General features: G+C 38.7%; 1 protein-coding gene across 5 annotated transcripts in view; it reads right to left on the reverse strand.

The window, feature by feature from the left end:
* Positions 1-1,913: 1,913 nt before the first annotated feature.
* STIM2 (stromal interaction molecule 2) overlaps positions 1,914-12,305 on the reverse strand; it is a 140,867-nt gene continuing 130,475 nt past the window's right edge. For all 5 annotated transcript variants that reach the window (XM_077880409.1, XM_077880413.1, XM_077880402.1 and 2 more), the window contains 2 exons: positions 8,087-8,360; positions 1,914-3,572 (listed from right to left, as the gene is read on the reverse strand). In XM_077880409.1, the coding sequence (XP_077736535.1) occupies positions 3,095-3,572; positions 8,087-8,360 (752 nt within the window). In that variant the 3' untranslated portion in view covers positions 1,914-3,094. The remainder of the gene's footprint in view (positions 3,573-8,086; positions 8,361-12,305) is intronic.

The following is a 12,305-nucleotide window of genomic DNA, read 5'->3' on the forward strand; positions in this document are numbered from 1 at the left end:
AAACTAGGGGTGTGTACATATACATACATATAAATTGTCTTTAGGCTTTCCTATATACTTCTAAAAATAGATATTCTAAGGAATCAAAATGTTGATTAGAATATATGTGGTAGGAATGACTTAGAAGTTGACACTACCACTTACTAGCTTTGTGACCATCAACAAATTATTAATTTTCTGGGCTCAGTTTCCTCATCAGTTAAGATGATTTTAAAAAACAAAACAAAAACCAGTACCAACCTTAGAAGGTGGGTGTAAAGATTATATGAGAATATATATTCGAGTTTAGAACTGTGCCTAGTACATACAAAGTGCTCAATAATTGTTAGATCCTAGTATTTTACATATCAGAAATCAGAAACAGCCTAATGATTAATAATAAAAGAATGATTTAAAAGACTCTGGTAATGCCATGCAATGGCATATTAGAGTCACTAAAATGTTCATGAAGAGTTTTTAATGATGTTTGAGAAATGCTTATATTAAGAGAAAAGCATGATGTAAAATTAAATACATATAGCATGTTTTCAATCATGTAACATATATATATATATATATATATATATCAACATAGAGAAAATGATCTAGCAGGAAACAAACCAAAATATCAAAAAGTTATTTGGGGCAGTAGAATTTAACCCGCTTGCTGTTGTTTTTCCTCTTTATATTTTTGTATCATGAATTGTTTTGTGCAAGGAGGGTATTACTACTTTTCTAAACCAGAAAAACACCAGTTTTATAAGATTAATACGGTAACAAATGGGTAATTTGAAAAACTGACACTAATGCCCAACTCTTCACGTGTAAATGAAGTAATATAGAAATGATTGTGGCTTTCTACAACTCGATTATTCTGTTGAATTTACAAAGAGGGGAGCACTGTACTAACACCAAGCAAGTACTGCAGGCAACATGGAAGCAGTAAAAATCCCTTGGTTGAATTTGTTTATAAAGAAGAACACGAAATTTTGCACAAATCACGCGTTCCCTAAGACAACCCACACTGTACTTAGGCCAGCCTCTTCCACCCCAGAGCCCACGGGCCAGGATCAGAGGTTCTGACCCAGAATTTCCTTCTAACCTTCAAAAGGGAGCGGGGCTTTGCTGGGGGTGGCGTAGGGCCATTCCTCTTCTCACCCCACTCCCTGCCCCAGCAGCTTTTACCTCTCCTACCTATGGAACTACACGGTTCTCACCCTTTCTGCAATTTCCAAAGGAAAGAACTGTCTGGTTGTAAGAAGGAGAAAGAAGATAAAGATATTACCTTCACCCTGAAGAAACTTTCCAGAATGCTTTTCAATGCTTTAGGCACATGACCACCCTCCCCCGCCACTTCCCCAAACAGCTTCAGTGCCATTATTCCTCAACTCCTGACCTTTCGGATAATCTTACCTTCTGATTAGTCCAAAACACTATGTGTGCTTCAGTTAATCAACGTCTGCCTTTATAGCACTGTCTCTTAAATATATAAATATCTGTGTATATAAGTATCATTCAAGACCTTCGGTTTTTAACAACAGTACTAAAGAGAATAAACCACCACAATTTTCAGAAGACTTCAGGAAATGGTTCATATTCTTCACAAAAATATTTCTTTGAAGCATACCTCAAAATAAACTTCCTACCAATCAGCATTTTCATCTAAGCAGGACACGGTTGGACATTACGGATTTTAGCCATACTGCTGAAAAACCACTCTAGCTAATACGTATGTATGTATCCACTGTTCACCCAGATGTCCATCCACACTGCATTAACCAGAGCACTTACGACTGAATTTTTAGTAGTTTAGGCAAAAACTCCCCGTGTTAATGTACTTTGGCGCTCTATGTGACAATCTTCACAGTTAAAGCTACCCTTATAACCTAGCGGTTTAAGGAACCCCAGGCTTTACAAATTAATACAACACAATCTAAATGCACCATAAATTTATATTTGTTAATCTTGATATTAGAACATTTAAACATTTCAAACTACATAAAAATATGACAAACAATATAAAATGGAAAGAAATTTGTTGACAACTTCCAAAACATCACTATTTCTTATAGTGCAATTAAGCAATAGAACAGCTTACTCAGCTCTCCAGAAAATGTATAGTGTTTTTAGTGGAGTGTCATCAACAAAAATCAACACAGTCCCACACAATAATGTCTCCAATTTATTATCTTTTCCACAGTACAAATTCTTCACAAACCATAACTTCTTTGCTGTTATTCAAAGTCTGTAAACAAGTGCCTGAATCCCCACGTCCCCGACCTCAGGTTAAGCTTGTGAATGTAAGTCCTTCGATCAAGTTTTAACTCTTCCACGTGCGTAAGGAATCAAGAGCCTTCTCTCCTTAAATTATTTATATTTTATCATACAGCCTGCAATGCAGTAAATCACAGTGAAAGCCCTGGGAAAAACGAAACAACATGATCTTTACAGCAGGACTTGGAACTTTATAATATTAAATGCATTTAAAGAAGCTTCCCATAATAAAAGCGTGGGTTTTCATTTCCAGAAATCAAGTCAATTAGAAACCCTAGGTTCTACTTAAAAACCCATTTGATCTAAAAGTGAAAACAGTCCCCTATCCATAGTCATTTTATAAACTCTATACAGTTTCACTTGCAGAGATTTTTTTTTCCAGTCTGGAAAACGGTAGTGCAATTAATTTTACTTTAAGTCATTTAGTCCAGGATGTAAATAGCTCTGTGGAAAGATAAGAAGATGGTGTGGTAAACAAGAAATTTTTGCAAGCCCATGCTGGCTTACTAGTCCATTAAAGCTTGTAAGTCCATAGTGGCTTTCAACAAAATGTTGTATATACATCACGAGTAACAAAGCAGAAATAAATAGGCAGAAATGACTGTAAACTGTCTCATCACTTAATGATTTTTCAGCAATAACTGGCTTGACGAATTGATTATATAGTCATTTAAATAAGCAGACAGTAGACAGTTGCCCTTAGGACATTCCACTATGGCTTCCAGTCTGGAAAGCCCCAATGGAGTTACATTCCTAAAATTAAAACAAAAAAGGGAAATTGGAGGATGGGAGATTAAAGTTTAAAGATGCCACTTGAATGAATTCCATCAAGTCAGCCAGTTCACTTAGATTTCTTCTTAAAAAGGCTTTTAATTTTTGATGGCTTTTTGCTTTTCTCTCCATTATGACAAAGATCATGCGGGATGCTGCTTATCCTGGTGACGTGTGGGGCTTCCTGAACTGCTTTACTGTCGTTGCCGGCCGAGGAGCAGGATGTGTGGCGAGGTTTAGGCACCGGGATGCCACTAGAAAGCTGGTTCATGCTACAGGATTTCTCCAAGATGCCATTGTACACTTTGCTGGCAGGACTGAAGATCATACTCTTCGTTTCTGTCAGACCTACACAATCAGGAGAACCCCGCGAGATATCTGCAGTTATGGGTGAATCTCCTCGGGACGAATCCTCTAGGGAGAGCTCATCTCTCGAGATCTTTCGAGGAGACAATGTTTGGTATATCTCAAGGCTCAAAGGAGGAGACTGTTTCCTTCCAATGGAAGAATTTAAGGAGTCACATTCTGAGGCTGTGTCTGGCACTTCCCTGGATGAGACAGAGACAAAGGTAAAATTTTAAATCGATATTTTCTAAGACGACTGGCAGATATGCTAACCAATTCTAACTAAAAACCATTTTTTTAATCTATCAAAATGTAAAAGGGAAAAATAGTAAAATTCTACACACATTCAGACAAAATTAGAAAACTTTTAAATGGCATATCAAAACTCAATGTTTAATATTTAGCATAAACTATAATAATGAAATCTTGCAACCTAAGAAACATAACCCAAGTACACCTTTCTTCACTTGTCAGAGAAATGAAAATGTTTCAGGTTTACAGATTTTTTTTTTTATCTCAGCTATTTGGGTGTTTCTTTCAATACTGAGTATTTTTCTTTCTAAATCACATAGTTGACATTATGTATTTTAAAAGGTGAACTTTAATCATTCACTCCCTTTATTTCTTTAGTTATTAAATTGATGAAATTTAACTTCCTAAGGAAGGAAGGAGTACATTAAGCTAAAATATAAGTTCTCCCAAGTTTAGAAACAGAGGAAGGAAGCTGAGGTACATGTGAGTGGGGTGGGGGAGGGGGAGAGATGGGAGGTGAAGTCAGCAACGTAACGCTGTTCTTAAAAAAGTAGACATTCAACAAATTCTCATAGGTTTATTCTTTAGCGATCCCCCCACCTTTCTCCACAATAAAGAGAGAAGAGAAATAAAAAGGATAAGAAAAATAAAGTTCACAACCATAAGGCCGACACACAGTAGATGCTATCAGCCATTCAGGCACAATATCCCTCGAATCCAACACTTGTCACTCCCCCACTGCTACCGTCCTTCTTAAAATACCAAGCAGTCACCTCAATGATTTCCAGGGCTTCCTAACTGATCTCCCTGCTTCCCTTCATGTTCCTGTCTCCTAGTTACTTCTCTACAAGGATGCAAAGGGGTTTTTAAAAACTCAGAGCGCATCATTTACTTGCTCAAAACTTTCCAATGTTTCCTCCCGTAGTGAGGCTAAAATCCAAAGTCCACAAAGCCCAGTAGGATGAGGCTCCAGCTGCAGGCCCCACCCCACCATTTTCTGTCTCATTACACTATGGCCTATGGCCTCCTCCTCCCGACATGCCGGTCCTGTGACTCCCTGGGGCTCTCGCACTTGCCTTTCCCTCCGCCTATTTTCTTTCCCTCCATCTCTACATGGCTTACTTCCCCATGTCATTCAGGTCACACTGCTCAACTGTGCCTCTCCAGGGATGCCTCCTCAGCCACTCTATCCATAACAGTATTCTCCTTTTACCTGACTTTATTTAGCACTCCATAACATCCCACTACCTAAAACGATATTTTACATTAACTCTTCAGGGTCAGTGTCTCCAGAAGCCAGAAGACTTAATGAGGACAGGGAGTCTTACTAAATTCTGTATTCTCTGCACTAGAAGAGTGAGTGGTGCGCTCACAGTGGGTATTTAATAAATATGTGATAAATAAGTGAATGAGGGAGAAACAGATGAAAGAAAAGAAAAAGAGAAAAGATCTTGGATCATAGGGATCATGTCTTATTTTTGTATGTACCACATGGGATACAAATATTGTTCACTCTATGAGAGAAATGATTAAGAAATAAATAGTAGAGTCAAGGTAAAAAGCAACCAGCTGAAGAAATAAGGTGGGAGAAGGAAGAGAGCTGAAGACAGAATAGAAATGCAAGGACACATACGATCATAATCCACCAGCTAGCACGAGGCCAGAACCTTGTCTCACTTGTCCTGGCAGCTCAAGTTATTAGCAAGTGCACAGCATACAGCAGGGAACTAAGTTCATATTTATAGAATAAATGAACTACATGCTCTGTCACCCTGGATGACCTGTGATTACTGTCATTATTCCCACAGTGATATTACTTCTGACATGTATTTCGTGTTAATATCGCATTTTAGATCTGTATCTTCATTGCTCAATGTTTTTAATCATTCCTATGTACTTCACTCGCACACCTTTGTGCAGATTGTTTCTACTACACTACAAGCTCTCAGAAGGTACAAAATCCCCTGGGCAAATAAAGACTTAAATGATGCTTTCATATAATACAGTTACATGTGCTGCATAATTTTCAAGTGCTTTTACAATATGATAACGGGGAGTGCTAACAGAGGGCAAGAGGAAGTTCAGATAAGAAATGACTCAGAAATGGGTCACTGGGTCTGTTAGCTTCTTTTTGGAGTGGATATCCATTAAGTATACAGCATATATCTGGCTTCCAGAGCCAGATGCTGATTTGGTTACAATTTTATAAATTTACTTTCTACTCTGCTATGTGGTTTGAATGCTTTGTGTGTGAAATTCTAAACTAGGTTAAAAAATATTTCAAAAACTAGTCTCTAAAATCTAAATAATAATGTGAAAAAAAAATGATCTAAATTAGGAGACCTAGATTCCTGTCCTGGTCCTGCCCTCAAGCAGCTGCACAACTTTGAGCAAATCACTTAAATTAATCAGGTCTCAATTTCCCTGTCAAAGTAAGAGAATCTGAGTAATCTCTAAAACTACTCCACATTCTAACATCCTAATTCCAAAACAAATAATAATCTGAAGTGTTGCTTCTTCTGCATAATCAGTTAGATGTGGAATTCAGGTATAGTATAATCAATCTCAGACTCTTTAAAATGTCCCACTTTTTCTAGAGTATATACCCTTTAGAATGCTGAAGTTAATTATGTATATTATTTATGCTTTTCATTTTTTCTTACTGCGAGGTATAGGTGAATTCATGTCGGTTTAATGCCTATATAACAAGACTCAACCCAAGGTACGATTGAAATGATCACATGTACATAATGCATAGAACATAAAAGATCAGTAAATAGTAAATGTTATTACTATTTTGTAAGGATTCTAGTGGTTTATCACATAAAAGACTAAATGAAGAGGAGGAAAAGTCTTCTGAATGTAAATTCTCATATTTATGGGCTAGTTGTGAATTTCTGACACTATTATTTGAAATGATGACTAAAGGTTTCCATAAATGCAAAAATTCTATTGGACAGCAAAGTTCTAGAGTCTTCCTATTTCCATGAGCCACACAAAATTAGTTCCATCACTAAAACCATCTTGCAGGGGACTATAGTTATATTGCAACTGTTGTACAAAAAATCTACTCAGAAAGTGCTCCCTGAGCAAAGCTGCCTCAAATTCTCCAACCGTAATGAGGACACAAACTTTGGATTATCTCCTCAGGAATACGCCATAATGATCTTGGCTATGCATAAAAATCTACTTTCACTAGGAAATAAAACAATTATGTATGAAAATTATTATCTGATGGTGATGCCCACTGAAGAATCATATGATAGAGAAGAGACACAAAAGGTCACTGAGAGCACCCAGCCCGTTCCCTCTGGTTTTGTTCTCGTGTGAGGACAGTAAGACCTCAGGGCTCCAGGGCTGCTAAGGGTGAGCAAAGTCAGAAACCAGCATCGGGTTCCCTGTCACGTACTATCACACTGCTCCTAACAAGGAATGTGGTTTGGAAGGAGGGATCCTCAGCTGCAAAGGGTCTCCTGGAGCACGGTGCTCTGCAAGCTGGACTAGGACACAGTGCTGCTATACCCATTTTATACAAATTCTTACATTTTCTTACACCTTCGGCATTTGATATTTTCTGTTTGCTAGCACAGCAAGTACTAGCACATAACAGAAAAAAATCATTAAGTGGCAACAAGTATTTTAAAAACTCAGTCATATTTAATGTATCTTTGTGTTCAAGTATATTTAAGTTCCTGCCTTTGTATTTTACATATAAAACTGTTTGTAAGACAAGTGTGCGTTCTGAGACTGGAGTCAATTGTGTGCAGTGGTCTCAAAGCAGCTATTCGTCCAAGTATCTACCAGTGCCCGTGGTGGACAGAACTCTAAGATGGTCCCTAAACTTCTAGCCTCAATGGACACACATTTCCTCTCCCAGTTACTCCATCGGGCGCTAACAGAGCTGCTGCTATGGAGGGATTCTACAGATGTCATTAGGGCCCCAAACTAGTCTATCTTAATAGAGAGCATTGTCCAAATGAGCCTTTTAAATTGGGCCCAGAGATTAGAGACACAGCAAGTCAGAGGTTCCAATGAAAAAAGGGACTTGACGGAAGGCCAGTTTCTGCAGGGGGCTTTGAAGATGGGGCCTCTTGTGCAGCTGCTAAGAACTGGGAGCAGCCCCCGGCTGAGAGCAAACATGGAAACCGCGACCTCAGTGCTATAACCACAGGAACAGAATCGAATGAGGTTTGAAGTGGCCCTCACGCTCCAGAGAAGAACAAGCCTCGCAAACACCTTGAGGCTAGCCTTGTGAGACCCTGTGCAGAAAACCCAGCCACATCAAGCTTGGACTTGTGCAAACAGAATGAGAGCTAGTAAGGGGATGTCGCTTGAAGCCACTAAGTTTGTGGTAACTGGTTATGCAGCAACAGAAAACGAATCCACTGTGGCGCTCCTCCCCACCCCGGGCCCCCCTCCCACCCACCCAGCCCAACAGAGACTGCAGGTGGTTCGCTGCCAATACCATTGCTTTTCAGCAGAGAAGTAAATGGCCTCCTCCTCCTCCTCGTTTCGATAAAGGACAGGACAACTTGACACTGAGAGGATGTCGGGGTCAGGGGAAGGCAGGGAGTGCTGCGGGTGCTGCGGGTGCTGGGGGTGCCGAGCGTGGGCCTGGTGGGGCGCGTGCGGAGGAAGCTGGGCGCGCGGGCACTGCGGCGAGGCCGGCACGATGCTGCGACGGGAGCGGCACAGGCTGCTGCTTCTGGCTAGTGACCCCGCGGGCTTGGCCATGGTCCCTGGAACCAAGCAGAAACACACACACATGCTATGAGACCAATGCCGCCTCGGCCCAGCGCAGACACACAGGCCGGCGACCTGCCCTTCCTCACACCAACCCGCCCGCACCACAGTCACCCCACCATCGTCACCGTCCTCCGTCACCAGGACTGCTTCCCAGGAAAGTGAAGAAATACAAAATTAAAATGGGATAAAAATGAAAACAGGGCTAGAAAATAAACAGAAGAGAATATAAACCCATGAGGCCCTAACGTAAAATGTGACATTACCAACCACACAGGCTTGAAAATTTACCCAGGATGATAAATCTTTAAATTCAAAAATCATTATACCATAGTTTTAAGGAATCTGTACTTAGCAAAACCTTTTATGAATTTTACTGTTAAGAAAACTATCAGTGTAAAAAAAAAAAAGGTAGAATTTTTCAATAATAGGTGATATCTCTTGAGATAACATGACTTGTCTGAACTTGAAGTTTTATTTTTCTTCTATTTCAAGTTTTAATTAAAATTTTAAATTTAATTTAAATTTCTAACTAGTTAACACATAGTACTGGTTTCAGGAGTAGAATTTAGTGATGCATCACTTACATATAACACCCTGTGCTCATCACAAGTGCCCTCCTTAATCCCCATCACCCAGTTAGTCCATCCCCCACCCACCTCCCTCCATCCATCAGCCCTCACTGTTTATGAGGCAAACTTATGGTTTGCCTTCTTCTAAGAAGTTTTAAATCAAGTTATTTAAATACTGTCTCGGAGCCAGTTAGGCAGAGGTCAGACTAAAACTTGTTTCCTGAATGTGGATTACTATGGAACTAACCAGAAGCCTTAGATCAACTTGTTTCTGCTGCCACTCTCAGCCTAGACCCATGCAGGTAGAAAACTTCCCCTACATGCTTCATATCCCCTACACTACATTTCCCTGACTTTGTTGAAACAGCTCTCCTAAGTTAGAACAGCCTTTGCAGGCTGAAACCACTCGTCTGGTAAAACTCTTAGGATCCTTCTCACTCCCTAACATTCTGTAAACCCTCATTCCTACACCCTTTTATAAAAATGTATTCCTTTTGAAGTTCACGCTATTAAGCATGTGAAATTGCCACCTCTACTCCACCTGTCACTTCCCAGGCATTCCCCATCCAATCCACCCAACCGATCATCAAACTTGAGCAATCTCTTTTACAAATAAGACCTTCCAACACCTTAACCAATCATGGTTTCCCCTCTTCTTGAGGCATCTATGCCTCCACTCACTCTAAAACTTTCTCTTGCTGTCATTCAGCATTGCTCCATTTTTGATATTATAAATCAAGACACACAACTGAGATTCTGACCACGTTTCTACCTTTCTAGTTCACACATTCTGCTCCTTCCACTTGTCTGTTCCACTCTCTACCCCAAGCTCAAGCACCTTACTCTACTGATCAGCCCTTCTGTTGCCTTTATGTTCATCTTCTATTTCCCAACAGCATTTAAAAATCAATGCTGAAACAATAAACCTAAAAAACAAATGAATAAACAGCAGCAGCAACAAAAAACCCTCTTCTAGCCTCAGACTGTTACCTCTCTTCCCTTTTATGAAGAATTTTATCTGTTACTTTCTCCACTACTTCATCTTAACTCATTCATCAAAGAAAAGTGTAAAGTGCTCACATAGTGTTGCAACTGTTCTCAACAAAGTCACAATCTACTTCCTTGTTGCTAAATTCAACAGATAGCTGATTCCTTCCCTGACATTTGACCAGCACCTGACATTGATTATTACTGTGTCCTTCCCTTGACTTCTCTAAACACATTCACACACTGGCCTGCTTTTATACAACAAAATAAAGACAAATAATATAAGTGATCTCCTCAAATTAGGCAGGAAAGAGTTTGGCAAAATTTTAGCAGCCACTGATTTAAAAGAAAAATCATTCTTAGTAGAATAGGAATAAAATTAATTTCCTTAACTTAAAAGCAATCTACCAAAAACACAAAAATATATATATTTCATGGTGAAATATTGGGAGCATTCTCTTTAATAGCAATTGTTATTGCCTGCAATCACCACCTTTACTCAATATTTTACTGGAAGTCTTATTAGCCCAGAAAAAAGATAGGGGGAGGCATACGGACTGAAAAGGAAAAACAACTTTTTATTATTACACACACAAACACACACACACACACACACACAAATCCAAAAGATTCTTACAAGAATTCAGTATTTCTACATGTAAGATCAGCTTAGAAAAGTCAATAGCAGTTCCCTTTACATTGGCAACAAAGCAATTTGAAGGATAATTTTTTTTAAGAAAGTTAACATGTTAACTACAGAAACAATCCTATGCGGTATCCAGAAATTTATCTTTTTTAAAAAAAATGTGCAAGAATTGAACAAAGAAAAAAAATTTTTTTTAAGATTTTATTTATTTATTCATGAGAGACACAGAGAAAGAGGCAGAGACAGAGGCAGGGGGAGAAGCAGGCTCCATGCAGGGAGCCTGATGTGGGACTCGATCATGCCCTGAGCCAAAGGCAGATGCACAACCACTGAGCCACCCAGGTGTCCCAGTACAAAGAAAATTTTAAATGTTACTTAAAGACATAGAAGCAGATCCCAATAAATGAAATTGATGAATAATAATGCTTCCCAAAAACATGAATAAATTCAAAGAAATTCCAGTAAAAACTCAATGGAGCTTCTCATGGAATTTCATAAACTAATCCTAAAATTCTAATTGGCCAAGAATAGCAATTCTGAATTTGAATAATAAGGAAGATTTAGGCCTTTCAAACCTCAACAGTTACAACAAAACTATAAATAGCAACTAAAGCAGAATGGAACCAATGGAACAGGACAGAGTGCCTGGAAGCACCTGTGCACCAATGTAGAGACAGGGGATTACAAACCGGCAGGGACAGAGCGGGAATGAGGCTGGGACAACTGCTTATCCATACATCAGGAGATATATTTAGAGTCCTATCTCACAACAGGAACAAAAATAACTTCCAGGTAGATTAAAAGACTAAGGGATTAAAGCAAATCTAAAATGCTTTTAGGAGAGCAAACAACAATCTATCATCTTCTGAAAAATACATAAAAAACAAAAGTCAGATCCATAAATTTGTCATTAGAAATGTTTTTTCAAAAACCCGTATGATTAAAAAAGAAAACAAATAACATAGTTCAGTAAAAAAAGAAGTCAAAGCCTGGTAAAAGCTATCTGCAAGCATCAAATAACCAGAAAATATTTTTAAAACTCTCTCAGATCAGTAAGGAATCTTGCGAGAGATTCCACAGTAGGAACAAGCAACTCAGAGAGAAAGAAATCTGAATGACAAACACCAGTAGATGAACTGGAACTCAGTCTCAGTATCATCAAGGAAACAAAAATTTTAATAACCCTATGGTATCATATCACACCCATTCAAATGACAAAACAAATAAATAAGATCATTCCAAGTACTGGTGAGGATACGGACAGATAAGCACTCCTACCAATGGTGGGTGTATGGGGGACAGAACCCTTTTGAGAGCACCCTGCAATCACCAGTAACAGCTGCCCTCCCAACACCATTTTCTAGGTGTCCACCCAGAGAAACTCTCAAAAATTATGCATAAAGAGATAAAGGTAAGATAAGGACGCTCACTGCAGTACTGTCTGTAAAGGCACAAAAAGTACAAAGAACCTCTTTCAATAGAAAAATGGATTAATAAACTAGTTTATTATTATAATGAATAAATAGATACACTGTGGTTAACTCATACTAAACCATTACAGTGAATTTAATGAAGCTGTATATGAACACAGAAAATTTAATATACTTGCAAGCAAAAAGAGTTGTAAAACATTACCTACAATTTGATAACAGTAATGTAAATTTTTAAACAATTATGTCTATTGTTTATAGATACATCTGCAAGTAAATAAGTACAACAGGCTTTAGAGTGATATA

This window comes from Canis aureus, chromosome 2, assembly GCF_053574225.1.
Source record: "Canis aureus isolate CA01 chromosome 2, VMU_Caureus_v.1.0, whole genome shotgun sequence".
Classification (NCBI taxonomy): Eukaryota; Metazoa; Chordata; class Mammalia; order Carnivora; family Canidae; genus Canis; species Canis aureus.